Genomic DNA, 13,406 nt, shown 5'->3' with positions numbered 1-13,406 from the left:
AAGACATTTCCCCGAGAAAATTCCTTGAGATTCTTTCCCCCTAGAAGGAAAAGAAGAACCTCAGAATGTTCCTACTGTTTTCTGGGGTGGTGTCATGGACTGGCTGGATGCAGAGGAGGGGTGAGAGGCCCCAGCTGGGGACCCCCCCCAAAGGGAACCCTGGAGGGTGGGGGAGAAGGCTCAGAGCCAGGGGATTGGTGGGGGGATGACGATGCATGGTCAGAGGTAGAAGACTAGGGGGAGGAGGTGTTGGAAGATGAAGAGGCAGCAGGGTTTAGTGAGCAGGAAGAGGCTGTGATAGAGAGCAGTCTAGACTCAGAGGCAGGAGAGGAGGGGGCGGGCAGGAGACAGAGATGAGGCAGGCTGCTGAAGAATCCAGAGAGTCTCTATGGAAAATGAGTGAGGTCCCAACAAAAGAAGAATGGCAACTTAAGCTGATGGGATATGTGCAGCTTGCGGACTTAACATATAGAATAAGAGAACAAGAAGAACATACAGTCATACCTCGGGTTACAGACACTTCAGGTTGCGTTTTTTTCGGGTTACGGACCCACCGAAACCCAGAAGTACTGGAACGGGTTACTTCTGGGTTTCAGGGGTTGCGCATGTGCAGAAGTGCTAAATTGCGCTTTGCACATGCGCAGAAGCGTCGGATCGCAACCCACGTGTGTGCAGACGTGCCACTGCGGTTTGCAAACACTGCAGGTTGCAAACGCGCCTCCTGCACAGATCACGCTCGCAACCCAAGCGTCCACTGTACGTTTAGAGAAGTCTGGGAAATGTTTATTGAATATATGGGGGGGCGGATTTTATACACTTGAAAACGTTGGCAGCATTAAGATAAACTCAACAGTGCAAATATGTTTTGATGGATGTAATAATGGAATACTGAATCATTTAGTTCATGTAAAATATGCACGGATTTGTGCAAAATGAAGCATGGAAAGAGAGGAAGGGAAGTCACTAATATTTTACGGATGTTTAAATGAGTATTCTAAATTGTAAAACAGAAAATTTAATAAAAATTATATGTAGAAAAAGAATCCAGAGAGTCTCCCCCTCCTGCTGCGACCAGCTCCCGTCCCCCCTGAGCTCCCAGAACACACAGAGGGGACATTAGTTGCATGCAGATACAGTCTCTGGCTGTTTGGGGAAAACTCTGGAGAGGAGGAGACAGGCAGCTGTGGGAAGGCAGGGACCTTGAGTCCTCGCAACTGGCTCATTGGGGCAAGACCTGCTGGGAAGAGTTTCTGTGTTCACTAGCTGTGATCACCTGAGCTGTTGGGGTTTCTATGAATGAAGAATTAACTTCACCGGCATTGGTGTTTTTATTGCTGAGCATCTCCTGACTCCAGCTCATGACTTGCCTGCATGCAACTCCATGCAACTGGCCCACATGCAGTTCCTTGCTGCTTGTAATGCAGGTGTTGCAACTCTAAAGCAGAATCTGGATTCCAGTTTTATGATTTCCGAAGGAAATTGGGAGACGGGCTGTACAGAATCGGCACATTCTTGTTGGTTTTGCTTTGAGCAGCAGTGATCAGAAATGCTTTCTTTCCTCTCATTTTGCATTCCCTACTTCCCTGAACATTGGGAATTCCCATGAGCAGCATTCCCAGTTAGTTTCCTTTGGAAGGGGAAAGTTGTGCTGTTTTTTGCAATATACCAGCAGAGCATAATGGAAGGAAGCAGGCACTCCTTACCCACAGCTACTAGAGCACACACATGCCCCAAGGCTTTGCCTCCAATCTCAGCTAACTCCAGCTAGAAGTTCAAAGGGTTCTCATTTGTTCAACCTTTATTCATCCCAAACTCTTCTTTCTCACCTACGTGTCCAGCAAAGCACATATTTTTGAGACCCACACCAGTGCATGTATATTGCCCAACAGTGCTTTTTTTCCTTAGAAAAAGAGGTGCAAGAACTCCTGGCTTTTTTAGGGGGGGAGGCAAACAAGCAACACTTCTTGGGGGGGAAACCCTTCTCCACTCGACTGCTCCACCACCAGCATCACTGCGGAAGCAAGTTCCGGCTGAAAAAAAGGCCTGTTGCCCATCCAGAAGACTATTCACGGATATTCAAGTTAAGAAACGTTGCTCATCTTTCGTCAACATCCACAATCACTCATTTAACTCACAGTGTTAAGCTAGCAACTCTTGTTCGTTCAAGGGCATTAATATCATCTGATTTTTTTTCAGTATTTGATGACTTGTCTTTCTAGCTCACTTACGAAGCACACAAGGCAACTACCATCACTTTTAAAAGGAAAAATGAAAAGTCTACTTTTCTACACTTTTCCCTAACTTCTGAACACTTGTTCTATTTTTGCAAATTGAAATGTTTGTAGAAATCCAGGTAGAGGCAAGTGCTTCAAGAAGAGCTGAGAATGTGAGGAGGAGAGAATGTGACAAGCAGACTCCAATGATGTCACCGAAGAATTCAGCTTCTCTGTGATGACCTGCATGTCATCCTGTACCCTTCTCTATAATCAAATAATAAGAACACATGAACCATTCATTTACAGCAGTCATTTCAAGGGTGCTTTGGCCTTACCTAAATCACAGAGTCCTTGCACATCTCGGCAACAAAAACCTGTAATGATGCGTTTGATATCAAGCCTAAGCGGAATGAAATTTCCCCTTAGCATTTCTGGAGAGCTGTGTTCGTTCCGACTTCCTCTCTTTCCTACTCACCCTGATGCCCACTCTCCAGAGATGGTTTAAATGAAAGGACGCCTTATTTTGCTTCACTTCCTTCCAAAGCCTGGAGCATTCTGCCAAGACCGAAAAGAAAGTCATCTGTGCTTAACCTTCCTTTTTCTTTTTAGTTCTCCATTCAGAAAAAGATAAAAGAGAGAGCTTGAAATGAATCAAAGGTATGAGGCAGCAGGGCCTGCTGAACTGAGCTCATATCAGTTCAATTACATGAATAGGCCTGGAGGGCTAACTTGAGCATCTGCTGAGATGATGCCAGGTAGCATCAGATCTGCTCCAGGCATCCTTATACATCAGAGGAGCCCTTCTAGATCTGTCCAATGGTCCATCTTTTCCAGCATCCTGTTCTCACAGTGGCCAACCAGATGTCAAAGGGAAGCCCCAAGGCAGAACCTGGACACAGTAGAGCATTCACAGTGACTGGCTGTCAGAGAAATATCATCTCTGACAGTGGAGGTGGAACATAGCCAGCTCGATAGCCTTCTCCTCCATAAATCTGTCCAATCCTCTTTTCATCCAAGTTGGTGGCATCACTGCCACTTGTGGGAGCAAGTTTCCAGGCTATGTGAAAAAGTCGTTTCTTGTTTGTGTGGTGTAGTGGTTAAGAGCGGTGGACTCGTAATCTGGGGAAACGGGTTCGTGTCTCTGCTCCTCCACATGCAGCTACTGGGTGACCTTGGGCCAGTCACACTTCTCTGAAGTCTCTCAGCCTCACTCACCTCACAGAGTGTTTGTTGTGGGGGAGGAAGGGAAAAGAAGATTGTTAGCCGCTTTGAGACTCCTTAGGGTAGTGATAAAGTGGGATATCAAATCCAAACTCTTCTTTTTCTCTTCTTCATCTGCCCTGAATCTTCCAGCATTCAGCTTCATTATACATCTAGTGTTCTAGTTAAGAGAGTTTGTGTACTGGTCCAGTAAACGCTTCCGCTGCGCCATCAGCAACGGCTCTCTTTGCAGAGCATTAATTAAGTCCAGTGCAGAGATTCTTGTTGCAGTACAAGCTTCAAAGTCTCAGCAGCAAAGAAATAACGACACAGGGAAGCCTGTCTTTCCAAAGACAGGTTTATTGCGGAAAGATAACAGAAACACCTCCGGAGCTTTCGGACATTTTTGCTTCACGCCCCACGCCACACAGAGAAAACAAACACTCTTTATATACTGAGCAACTTAACAACTTAACGAGCTTGACTACTTAAAGTTACATGACATTGCTAACTTGCCAGCGTCTTAGGTTTCACACCCTAACACTAGTGTCATGAGGTGTGGGGGGGAAGGAACTAACCTCTTTCCACCTTCTCCACATCTTGCATAGTTCTAAACGCTTCTCTTACGCCTCTTACTTGACTCTACTCTAAACCGAAAAGCCTCCAATGTTGTCAAAAGCAAATTAAACCAGGACTAGCCTTCTACACGAGGCCATAGCCTGGGGATAAGGAGCAATTAGGACAACAAAAGATCAAGGGAAAATCTTATTTGCAAATGAGTGTGTTCCCTCCCTTCTTTCCTCAAATGAGTATTAGTTTTAAAGTGTTTTAGGGTTGCAGGAGTTGTAAAACGGACATAATAAGCCGCAGGCTGGAGTGAGAGTCAGAGAGAAGCATTTGAGAGCAATGGTTGGGGTCTATTTAAGTCCAAGGCTGCTGTGGAGAAGCCAAAACCTCTTGCGGTGTGAATGGTGTGAATCCCTCCAACATCAGCTCAGGTTGTATCATAAAGAAAAGCCTCAAATGTTGTACCTGTTGCTCCTCCATTCCCTTTATCATTTGGGTTGCCATTTTGTGAACCTTTTCCAGCTCAACAGTACAGTGGTACCTCGGGTTAAGTACTTAATTCATTCCGGTAGTCCGTACTTAACCTGAAACTGTTCTTAACCTGAAGCACCACTTTAGCTAATGGGGACTGCTGCTGCTGCCGCGCCGCTGCTGCACAATTTCTGTTCTCATCCTGAAGCAAAGTTCTTAACCTGAAGCACTATTTCTGGGTTAGCGGAGTCTGTAACCTGAAGCGTATGTACCCTGTAGCGTATGTAACCTGAGGTACCACTGCATCTCTTTTTTGAGGTGTAGTGACTAGAACACCAAGTACACAGTAGTTCAGCTGGAAGAGCACCAGAGGTTTGTGCAACAGCACTGCAACACTGACAGTTTTCTTTTCAATTCCTTTCCTAAAATGATTCCTTGTGTGGCATTCATCCTTTTCCAGAGCTGCCGAATACTGAAAAGTTGCTGAGCTGGTGAGCTTTGGATCTCTGGCTCATTCACTGGATTCTAGTGCTCTGCATCTGCCTAATCTCTCGTTTCTTCTATTCACAGGCTGGCCATGGGCAACACTCTCTGTTTGGGGATTCCTCTATTGCTACTCTCATGTTGGGATTGAATGGCAACAGACTTACAGCAGGCATTAGCAGTTATTGGAAGGGATGCCCTCTAGACCTCTCAAGAAGGGACCTTTGACCTATGAACCCCATCTTGTGTCTCTCGGTGTACAATGCCATACCAGTATCCCAGTGTATCCTGACATGCTGCCCATCAAGAGGTGTAGGAATTTCTCATCTGTATGCATTTGCCAAAGCCTTTGAAACTCTGGAAGTCATTGTAAGATACATGGGGGGTGGGCATGAAATCAATGCAAATGTTTTAAAAACGTATTTGTCTCTCAAGATACTATTTATAGATCAATAACTATTTGGAGATATGTTTTTAATGTGGGTTTTTTTTATAAAAAATAATGTAGGTATGGGGATGTGGGTGGCGCTGTGATCTAAACGACCAAGCCTCTCGAGCTTGCTAATCATAAGGTCGGCAGTTCAAATCCACACAATGGTGGTGAGCTCCCGTTGCTCTGCCCCAGCTCCTGCCAACCTAGCAGTTCAAAAGCACCTCAAAGTGCAAGTAGATAAATAGGTACCACTCCAGCAGGACGGTAAACGGCGTTTCCATGCACTCTGACCTCAGTCACGGTGTTTCATTGCACCAGAACCTGTTCAGTCATGCTGGCCACATGACCCAGAAAACTGTTCGCGAACAAACGCCGGCTCCCTCAGCCTGAAAGCAGAGATGAGTGTTGCACCCCATATTTGACTAGCATTTTCCGAATTCGATTGGACTTAACCATCCCAGGGTCCTTTACCTTTACCTTTATCTAATGTGGATATGTATGACTATATAATCTGGTAAGTTCCCGAGACCCAGCCAAAGTTAAGCATGAGACCCCAGGGTATAGAGCGGTATATAAATTCAATAAATAAATAAAATTTTGAGATTGGAATCCTTTGGTCCTAGCAGGGGGTATGAAAAGGCACTTTATCCACCTTCATTCTCCTTCCTCCCACCATTTTTTGGGATTGCCATGAAGGTAATATTGGCAAAAATAAAAATACAAAACACCCCCAAATTGTGTTCTAGTACCATTTTTACATCCCTCACCCCCAAAATCCCAGGAGTCAATTACCTGGAAGCAGGATCCTTTGATTTTAGAAATTTTGAAGAGAAGACGATTTTTGGATACTATTATCTTTTGTTACTCATTGTTTCACATGTTTTTAGGAGGAAAAAAAATGTTTACAGATTCTATTTTGATAATATCTTGGACTGATTTGGTCTTTGTTTTCCTGGTTGTTGCATGTTGGAAGGTGTGAACTACGAGTGTCTTGGCTCACTGTAAGACATTTTTCATGACATGTTAAGCCAACCCCTGGCTTAGTGTGATCTCCTGGAGAGCTGCTGACAGCCATTTCTCCTTCTCTGATCCTTTCTGCTGCTGCACCAGGCTGCGCTAAACCATAGTTTGGCTTAGCATGTAATCCAAACAAGGCTTTCAACTAAATCCAAACAAGGCTTACAACTAAATCCAGAATCGTTAATTTGGAATCACATTCATAGAAGAAGGTTGAAAATTTGAGTACGAAAGTGAAATGAAAGAGAAGAGTTTTGAGAAAGGATTAGGGATGAATAAAAGGTTGGTACAGTAAACAGTCTCAAATTGTTTTTTAATTGATTGACACTGTTGTATCAAAATGGATGCAATATAAATGTTTAAAACCTACCACAAGACCCAGTTTGAAAGCAAGCCCATACCTTTAAGTATTTACACTATCAGTCCATCTGCTCTTAGGCCATGGAATAAAAATGACAGAACCTTGGCCCAAAATGGCATGCTAATTGGGCTCTATTCTGGCCTACTGCTTACTTCACTGACAGCTACTCCTTTGAGGCCAAGGTTGTGGATCTAGGGGAGATAATTTGTTCTTTTGGCATGTGAACCTCTGGCCTGCGTCACCTCTCTTGCCTCCATGTGACATCTCCATCTGGCTGTTGTGTACCCAGGAATTAGAGTGGCAATATCATTTCACAAAAAAGCATTTATGAAATTCCTAGAGGGGCACATCTGAATTCCAGTCCGGTAAATATGTGTGTCAGCAAACTGGTCTTGGGAATAGGGTGGTCACTTCCGCACTGCCCCCCCCCAAAAAAAAAACAAACGGACCACAGTTTTGCATATAATTTGCCTGACTCATCTGCAGAAATGCAAATTTAGAAATAATAAGAAGAGAGAGCTTGGATTTGATATCCCGCTTTATCACGACCCTAAGGAGTCTCAAAGCGGCTAACATTCTCCTTTCCCTTCCTCCCCCACAACAAACACTCTGTGAGGTGAGTGGGGCTGAGAGACTTCAGAGAAGTGTGACTAGCCCAAGGTCACCCAGCAGCTGCATGTGGAGTAGCAGAGACGCGAACCTGGTTCACCAGATTAAGAGTCTACCGCTCTTAAGCACTACACCACACTGGCTCTAATCAAAACAGAAATACATCTCACCATAGAAGGGAAGACCATGACCTCCCTGTTTGCTCAGTGTGCAGTTGAGGTGTTGCTCACAGTTGTTGGGCAGCTTTAAGGCCCTCATGCCCTTCCTAGAATTCTTTATCTTTAAATGGCAGTGTCAGGGACTGGACTGAAGAGGAATGTTGGGGACCACCCCTCCTTCTCCTGAACCTTCCCGAGAACAGGAGGACAGTATACATTTAGAATAGTGGTTTGTAGAAGGTCATAGTTCAGAGGCTGCAGAGGGGAGGCTTGGGAAGGCAGCACAAGGGCGGGGCACATCAAATTTTGGCAGCATGAGGGCTTGCAGGGACGTCAAAATTTGATATGTGAGGTATGCGAGATGCAATAAGCTAGCATAAGGCAATTGCCATTTTGCAACAGTTCTGTTGGTACAATCAGACTAATTGGTGCTCTCTCTCATTCCGCCTTGATTACAAATTGTGCACTAAGCTTTGCTCCCATATCGGTTTCACATCAGAGAATGGAAAGCTTCTTAGTTTGACTAATCTGCTCAAAGCAGGTCAAAGCAGGGCGGGAGCTTAACTTCTTTAAAAAAGAAAAATCCATGAAATAGTCAATTATAACAATAGCATCATGACGTTCTTTTTGCTTTAGTATACATCGATTTACATATGCCCTGAACTTGCTGTTTCTGATTTGTCCTGTAGGTCACTTGATTACGCAAATTTTTCCCAGAACTTCAGAGCAGTGCTTTTTACAAAACTGACAAGTTTGCCATTAAAGCCCACCTACCTATGGTGGTAGACAGAGTGCTGAGCAAGGACTAGGAGACCTAGATCAAAGGAAGAGAACCCTTTTCAGACCAAGGGCCACATTCCCTTTTTCTCAGCCTTCTGAGGGCCACATGCCAATGGGTGGGGCCACGGCAAAAGTGGGGAGGAGCAACAGTGGGAGGATACCCCCCAAAAGGGGCAAATGTCCATTAGCCAATTTCCTCAGTGAAAAGTTGTAAGTTGACGGATCACAAAAGGAAGCCTACTCCCTGGGTTAACTCAGCAAAGCAAGAAATCCAGCAATATTAATATTTGAGAGGCAAAGCGATAAACAACTACCTGACATTCAGAAGACATCTTAAGGCAGCCCTGTTCAGGGAAGTTTTTAACGTGTGATATTTTAGTGTATTTTTGGTTTCTATGGAAGCCGCCCAGAGTGGCTGGGGAAACCCAGCCAGATGGGCGGGGTACAAATAATAAATTATTATTATTATTATTATTATTATTATTATTATTATTATTATTTGCATTACAGAAAATATTTGTGCTGGGTAAAGAATTAGAAGGCACCCCTGAGCCTTGAGGAAAGCAGGACCTATGTTTCTGTAAAATAACACAGCCTTCACTGAAGAAGTGTGCATGCACACGAAAGCTCATACCAATAACAAACTTAGTTGGTCTCTAAGGTGCTACTGGAAGGAATTTTTTATTTTGTTCCGACTACGGCAGACCAACACGGCTACCTACCTGTAAACAGCCTACACTCTTAGGGTAATGAGGCTGCCATCTTTTCTTCTTGCTGGGGTTTTTGTTTTTTTTAACACTGAAATAAAAATACTGCCGGTTAGGTGCATTTGCCTCCCATAACCCTTTGCCTGCGGACTGTGTTACATCAGGCTGCCTAACAAGATGTGTCCCCAGCTGAACGCAGGGATGAATCACCTACAACTGGAGCTTATTATGGACGGATCATCAAAACTGGTGTGCTCCCTGCCTTGGGGCAGGCCGTGACAGCTCCCAGCAAGCAAGCTTCTCGGAGATGTCACTTCGAGACCCAGGAGAAGAGGAGCGAGACGAGGAATGCGCTCTGATCATAGTACGACAGACACCCGTTGGGGCCAAGCTGTAGAATGATGTTGTTTTCATATCACTTGTACTTTCACCTGCCCTGTGGAAAGAGGAGAACCTCAAATGCCATCTAGCCCAACCCCCAGCCAATGCAGGAAATTCAGCCTTTGCTGTAAGGCTGTAGATCTCTTTCTGGACAGGGACATTAAGAGCAAGTCCTTGATCGGTCACCTTCTCATGGCAGCTTGATTAACAAGAGTTGAATTCTGGAGGTGCCTCGAATGAGCAACTGTTGACTAGTGGTATTGGTAAGTGTGGTTTTTGGCTTACATAAATGAAAAATTGACAAGTAAATTAAAAACGATACCATGTTGTCACAAAAATGATTCATTTATTAACACAAGGTATTATTTTATTGCTTTTGTAAATCTAAAAGACAATAGCCCGGAGCCCATCATCACATTAGGTGAGAAACTGAGAGAACTGAGGGCTTCACATGATTCAATTTATCAGTTTGCTAAAGTGTTGCTTTATATTTTTATCTTTCTCATGCTTTCTGAATTCCACATCTCCAAGAAGAACATCTGCTTCTTTGTAATTGAAAGTCTCCTGTTTTGAGCCAATGCATCTGAATCATTCGTGGAGGAAGTATCCACATGTGTGGTCGTTTGTTTTATTATTGCTGAAAATCAATAAAAACATTTTTTTTAAAGAAAAAAACTGCTAATGAAGAGGAGAGTCTATCCTTCCATGCACTGATGCTACTTACCATTTATACAGCTTTTTAAAATATTGCAAGGAGATTTGTGGACATCAGTGTGTGTGATCTCACAAAGCCCTGGTGAGAGATACTTTTCCAAGGCTGCCATGGACCAGAAATTCAAAGTAGTGTTGCTTTTTACCTTTTACACCCCTGCAATGACTTTTGCTGCAGCCATTTGGGGTCAGATCTGCTGCCTCAGTTCCCCTCCCTCTAACTTTGCTCTCTGCCTTCCTTCCATCAATTTATTCTCTTTGCCTTTTGCTCCATTTTATTGATGTACGAATTTGCTAAGAAGCCAATTTTAATGTGCTTTTGTCGATGTATAAAGCCTTTGTAAGCCATCAAAAGAACCCTGCCTTTGGTTTCTTAGCAAATTGCCAGCCGGTGTGGTTCTTTCAGAAGTGGCATCACATGCTTGGCGTCCTACTCAGCAGCGAGGCTGCGGCATACCCTCCTAGCTACAGCTTTCAGTAGCTCAGTCTTGAGGTTGCCAACGCAGGGACCACAGTGACTCAAGACTACCCCTTGGTGACACATCGCTTCGAATCCCCTGAGGACTCCTTCCAGTAGTTTCATATCAATGAGGAACAGCACTGGGAGCAAGATGAAACCCCCACAAAGTAACTGCCAAGGGCTAAGGTCCAGGGGAAGGGGCTGTAGCTCTGTGGTGGAGCATTTGCCCAGTTTGAATCCCCAGCATCTCCATGTAGGACTGGGAGAGAACCTTGTGTGGAATCCTCGAGAGCCGTTGCCCTGCTGCCAATCAGAATAGACAATACTGAGCTAGATGGACCAATGGTCTGACTAATAATAATAATAATAATAATAATAATAATAATAATTTATTTATACCTTGCCCATCTGGCTGAGTTTCCCCAGCCACTCTGGGCGGCTCCCAATCAAGTGTTAAAAACAGTACAGCGTTAAATATTAAAAACTTCCCTGAACAGGGCTGCCTTCAGATGTCTTTTAAAGATAGGATAGCTGCTTATTTCCTTCACATCTGAAGGGTGGGCGCCACTACCAAAAAGGCCCTCTGTCTGGTTCCCTGTAACCTCACTTCTCACAGAAGGCCCTCGGCGCTGGATCTCAGTGTCCAGGCTGAAATATACTCAGAGTCGCAAAGTGATTTCATGCTCTTTATTCAGCTCATAGTGGTGAGGAGGAAGAATGAAAGTCCCCTCAAAGTATCTGCTTATATACATTATTTACACAATGGGCTGCACGTGATTGGCTAATTCCGAAATTCTCCTGTAGGCCAATCAGGTTGTGGATTCACTTCTATCTGCAGCATGATTGGGTGGTTCCTGCTGACCAGTCATACTGCTGCATTGTTCTAGGACCAATCAGACTGCTGCATTCTGAATCCTATTGTTCTAGGACCAATCAGACTGCTGCATTTTGGATCCTATTGTTCTAGGACCAATCAGACTGCTGCAGTTTGGATCCTATTCAACTCAGTACATAACACAGGCTGAACGATGGGGGTGGAGACGCTCCTTCAGGTATACAGGACCGAGGCCGTTTAGGGCTTTAAAGGTCAGCACCAACACTTTGAATTGTGCTCGGAAACGTACTGGGAGCCAATGTAGGTCTTTCAAGACCGGTGTTATGTGGTCTCTGCGGCCGCTCCCAGTCACCAGTCTAGCTGCCGCATTCTGGATTAATTGCAGTTTCCGGGTCACCTTCAAAGGTAGCCCCACGTAGAGCGCATTGCAGTAGTCCAAGTGGGAGATAACCAGAGCATGCACCACTCTGGCGAGACAGTTCGCGGGCAGGTAGGGTCACAGTCTGCGTACCAGGTGGAGCTGGTAGACAGCTGCCCTGGACACAGAATTAATGTGTTGCTGTATGCTGAGCTGTGGATTTGTGCCTCTTCTCGCTGAAGGAAAGGTTCCTGTGGCATAGCAGGCATGTGCAAACACTAAGGTTTGTTTTTTAAGAAAGCAGTACAGCTCATCTAGATGGGGACATTTTTTTAAAAAACAAAAACTGTATAAAATAAGCCCCAATCAAATACTTCCCCTGGTGCTGAATAAGACATCTACAGAAAATCAAGTTTTCTAGTTCATCATCCATCGAAGAACAGGGGAATTATGACTGGATCTGAATGGCAGAACCTCAGGATTCATTCATTGAGAATGATGGCAGCTGAACTAGCAGGTGCTTTGCCACGAGGGCTACTGACAAAGTTTCTATTATGCCCAAGAATGCTGAGATGCTAGGAGTCCTGATCAATAGTCCCCCCCCCAGCAGTCTGGCTGCTGGAAAATGGCTAGCACAGCATTCTTGAGCATAACAGGCTCTGGCTCCTGTTATTATCATCTCTGTGGCTGCTACTAGCAGGTATATTTGACTAGGAAAGTGAGGCTGCAGCAGAAAGAGTTATTGAAGGGCCTGGTACCAAGAGCATTACATCTTAGGTTCTAAGACCTGGTCAAGATGCTGGTTCTTACCTTCAAAGCACAATAAGGGCTTGTGAGCCAAGGGCTTGGAACGAGTGTCTCTTCTCATAGTAATTGATTTGTGCTTTGAGATTTGCTGAAGGCCTTCTCCGGGTGGATCCATCAGCAAAAGGAAGGTTTGGCAAGCAGAAAAGGACCTTTTCAGCAGTGGTGCCCCAGTTGTAGTGGACTGTGCTCCCCAAAGAGGTTTACGTGATACCTGCGTTGCAATTTTTTTTAGTGCCAGGCAAAAATGCTGTTGCTGCTGCTGCTGCTGCTGCTGCTATTTATTAAATTTATATCCTGCCCTTCATTTGAAGGTCACAGGTTATTTGCAGTGTAAAAACACAAGACACATAACATAACAACAACAACCAATAACCAACAATACCCCCTGACAATCAATTGTTTAATCCAGTGGTGTGTTTTTTCTAAAAAATCGTTTAGGGGTACTCTCGTTTTGACTCAAGAAAATCACCTTTTTATAGTTCAAATCAGGGGGGAAGAAATACAGTAAATGGACAAAAGTGCAAAGCACATGCATTACCTCATATTACACAGCTGACAGCTCACAGTAACTTCCACGTTGGCATGAGCCTGAGACTCAGGAAACACGAGGAAAGGAAATGAAGCTGCCATTGGAGGTGGTAGCAACGAAACTGACCAATCACCGTGCTAGATTCCAACTCCTACTTCACACATTAAAAGCTCGCTTCTGTCTGAGACTCAGGAAACACCGTGACAGAAAATGACAGCCTAGGAGAAGAGGAATGTTGTTGCCTGGCACCTAAAGATGTGTAATGAAGGCACCAGGTGAGCCTGGGGAGAGCATTCCACAAATGGGAAGCCACCTCAGAAAAT

General features: G+C 44.6%; 1 protein-coding gene across 5 annotated transcripts in view; it reads left to right on the top strand.

Annotated features, from left to right (window-relative positions):
- Positions 1–6,683, top strand: part of HHAT (hedgehog acyltransferase) — a 184,605-nt gene extending 177,922 nt beyond the window's left edge. For all 5 annotated transcript variants that reach the window (XM_081186026.1, XM_081186024.1, XM_081186027.1 and 2 more), the window contains one exon: positions 5,025–6,683. In XM_081186026.1, coding sequence (XP_081042152.1) covers positions 5,025–5,116 — 92 coding nt within the window. In that variant the 3' untranslated portion in view covers positions 5,117–6,683. The remainder of the gene's footprint in view (positions 1–5,024) is intronic.
- Positions 6,684–13,406: the final 6,723 nt, after the last annotated feature.

Source organism: Podarcis bocagei, assembly GCF_964188305.1.
Source record: "Podarcis bocagei genome assembly, chromosome: 3".
In the NCBI taxonomy this organism is placed as follows: Eukaryota; Metazoa; Chordata; class Lepidosauria; order Squamata; family Lacertidae; genus Podarcis; species Podarcis bocagei.
This window is presented reverse-complemented; position numbering and strand designations above follow the sequence as displayed.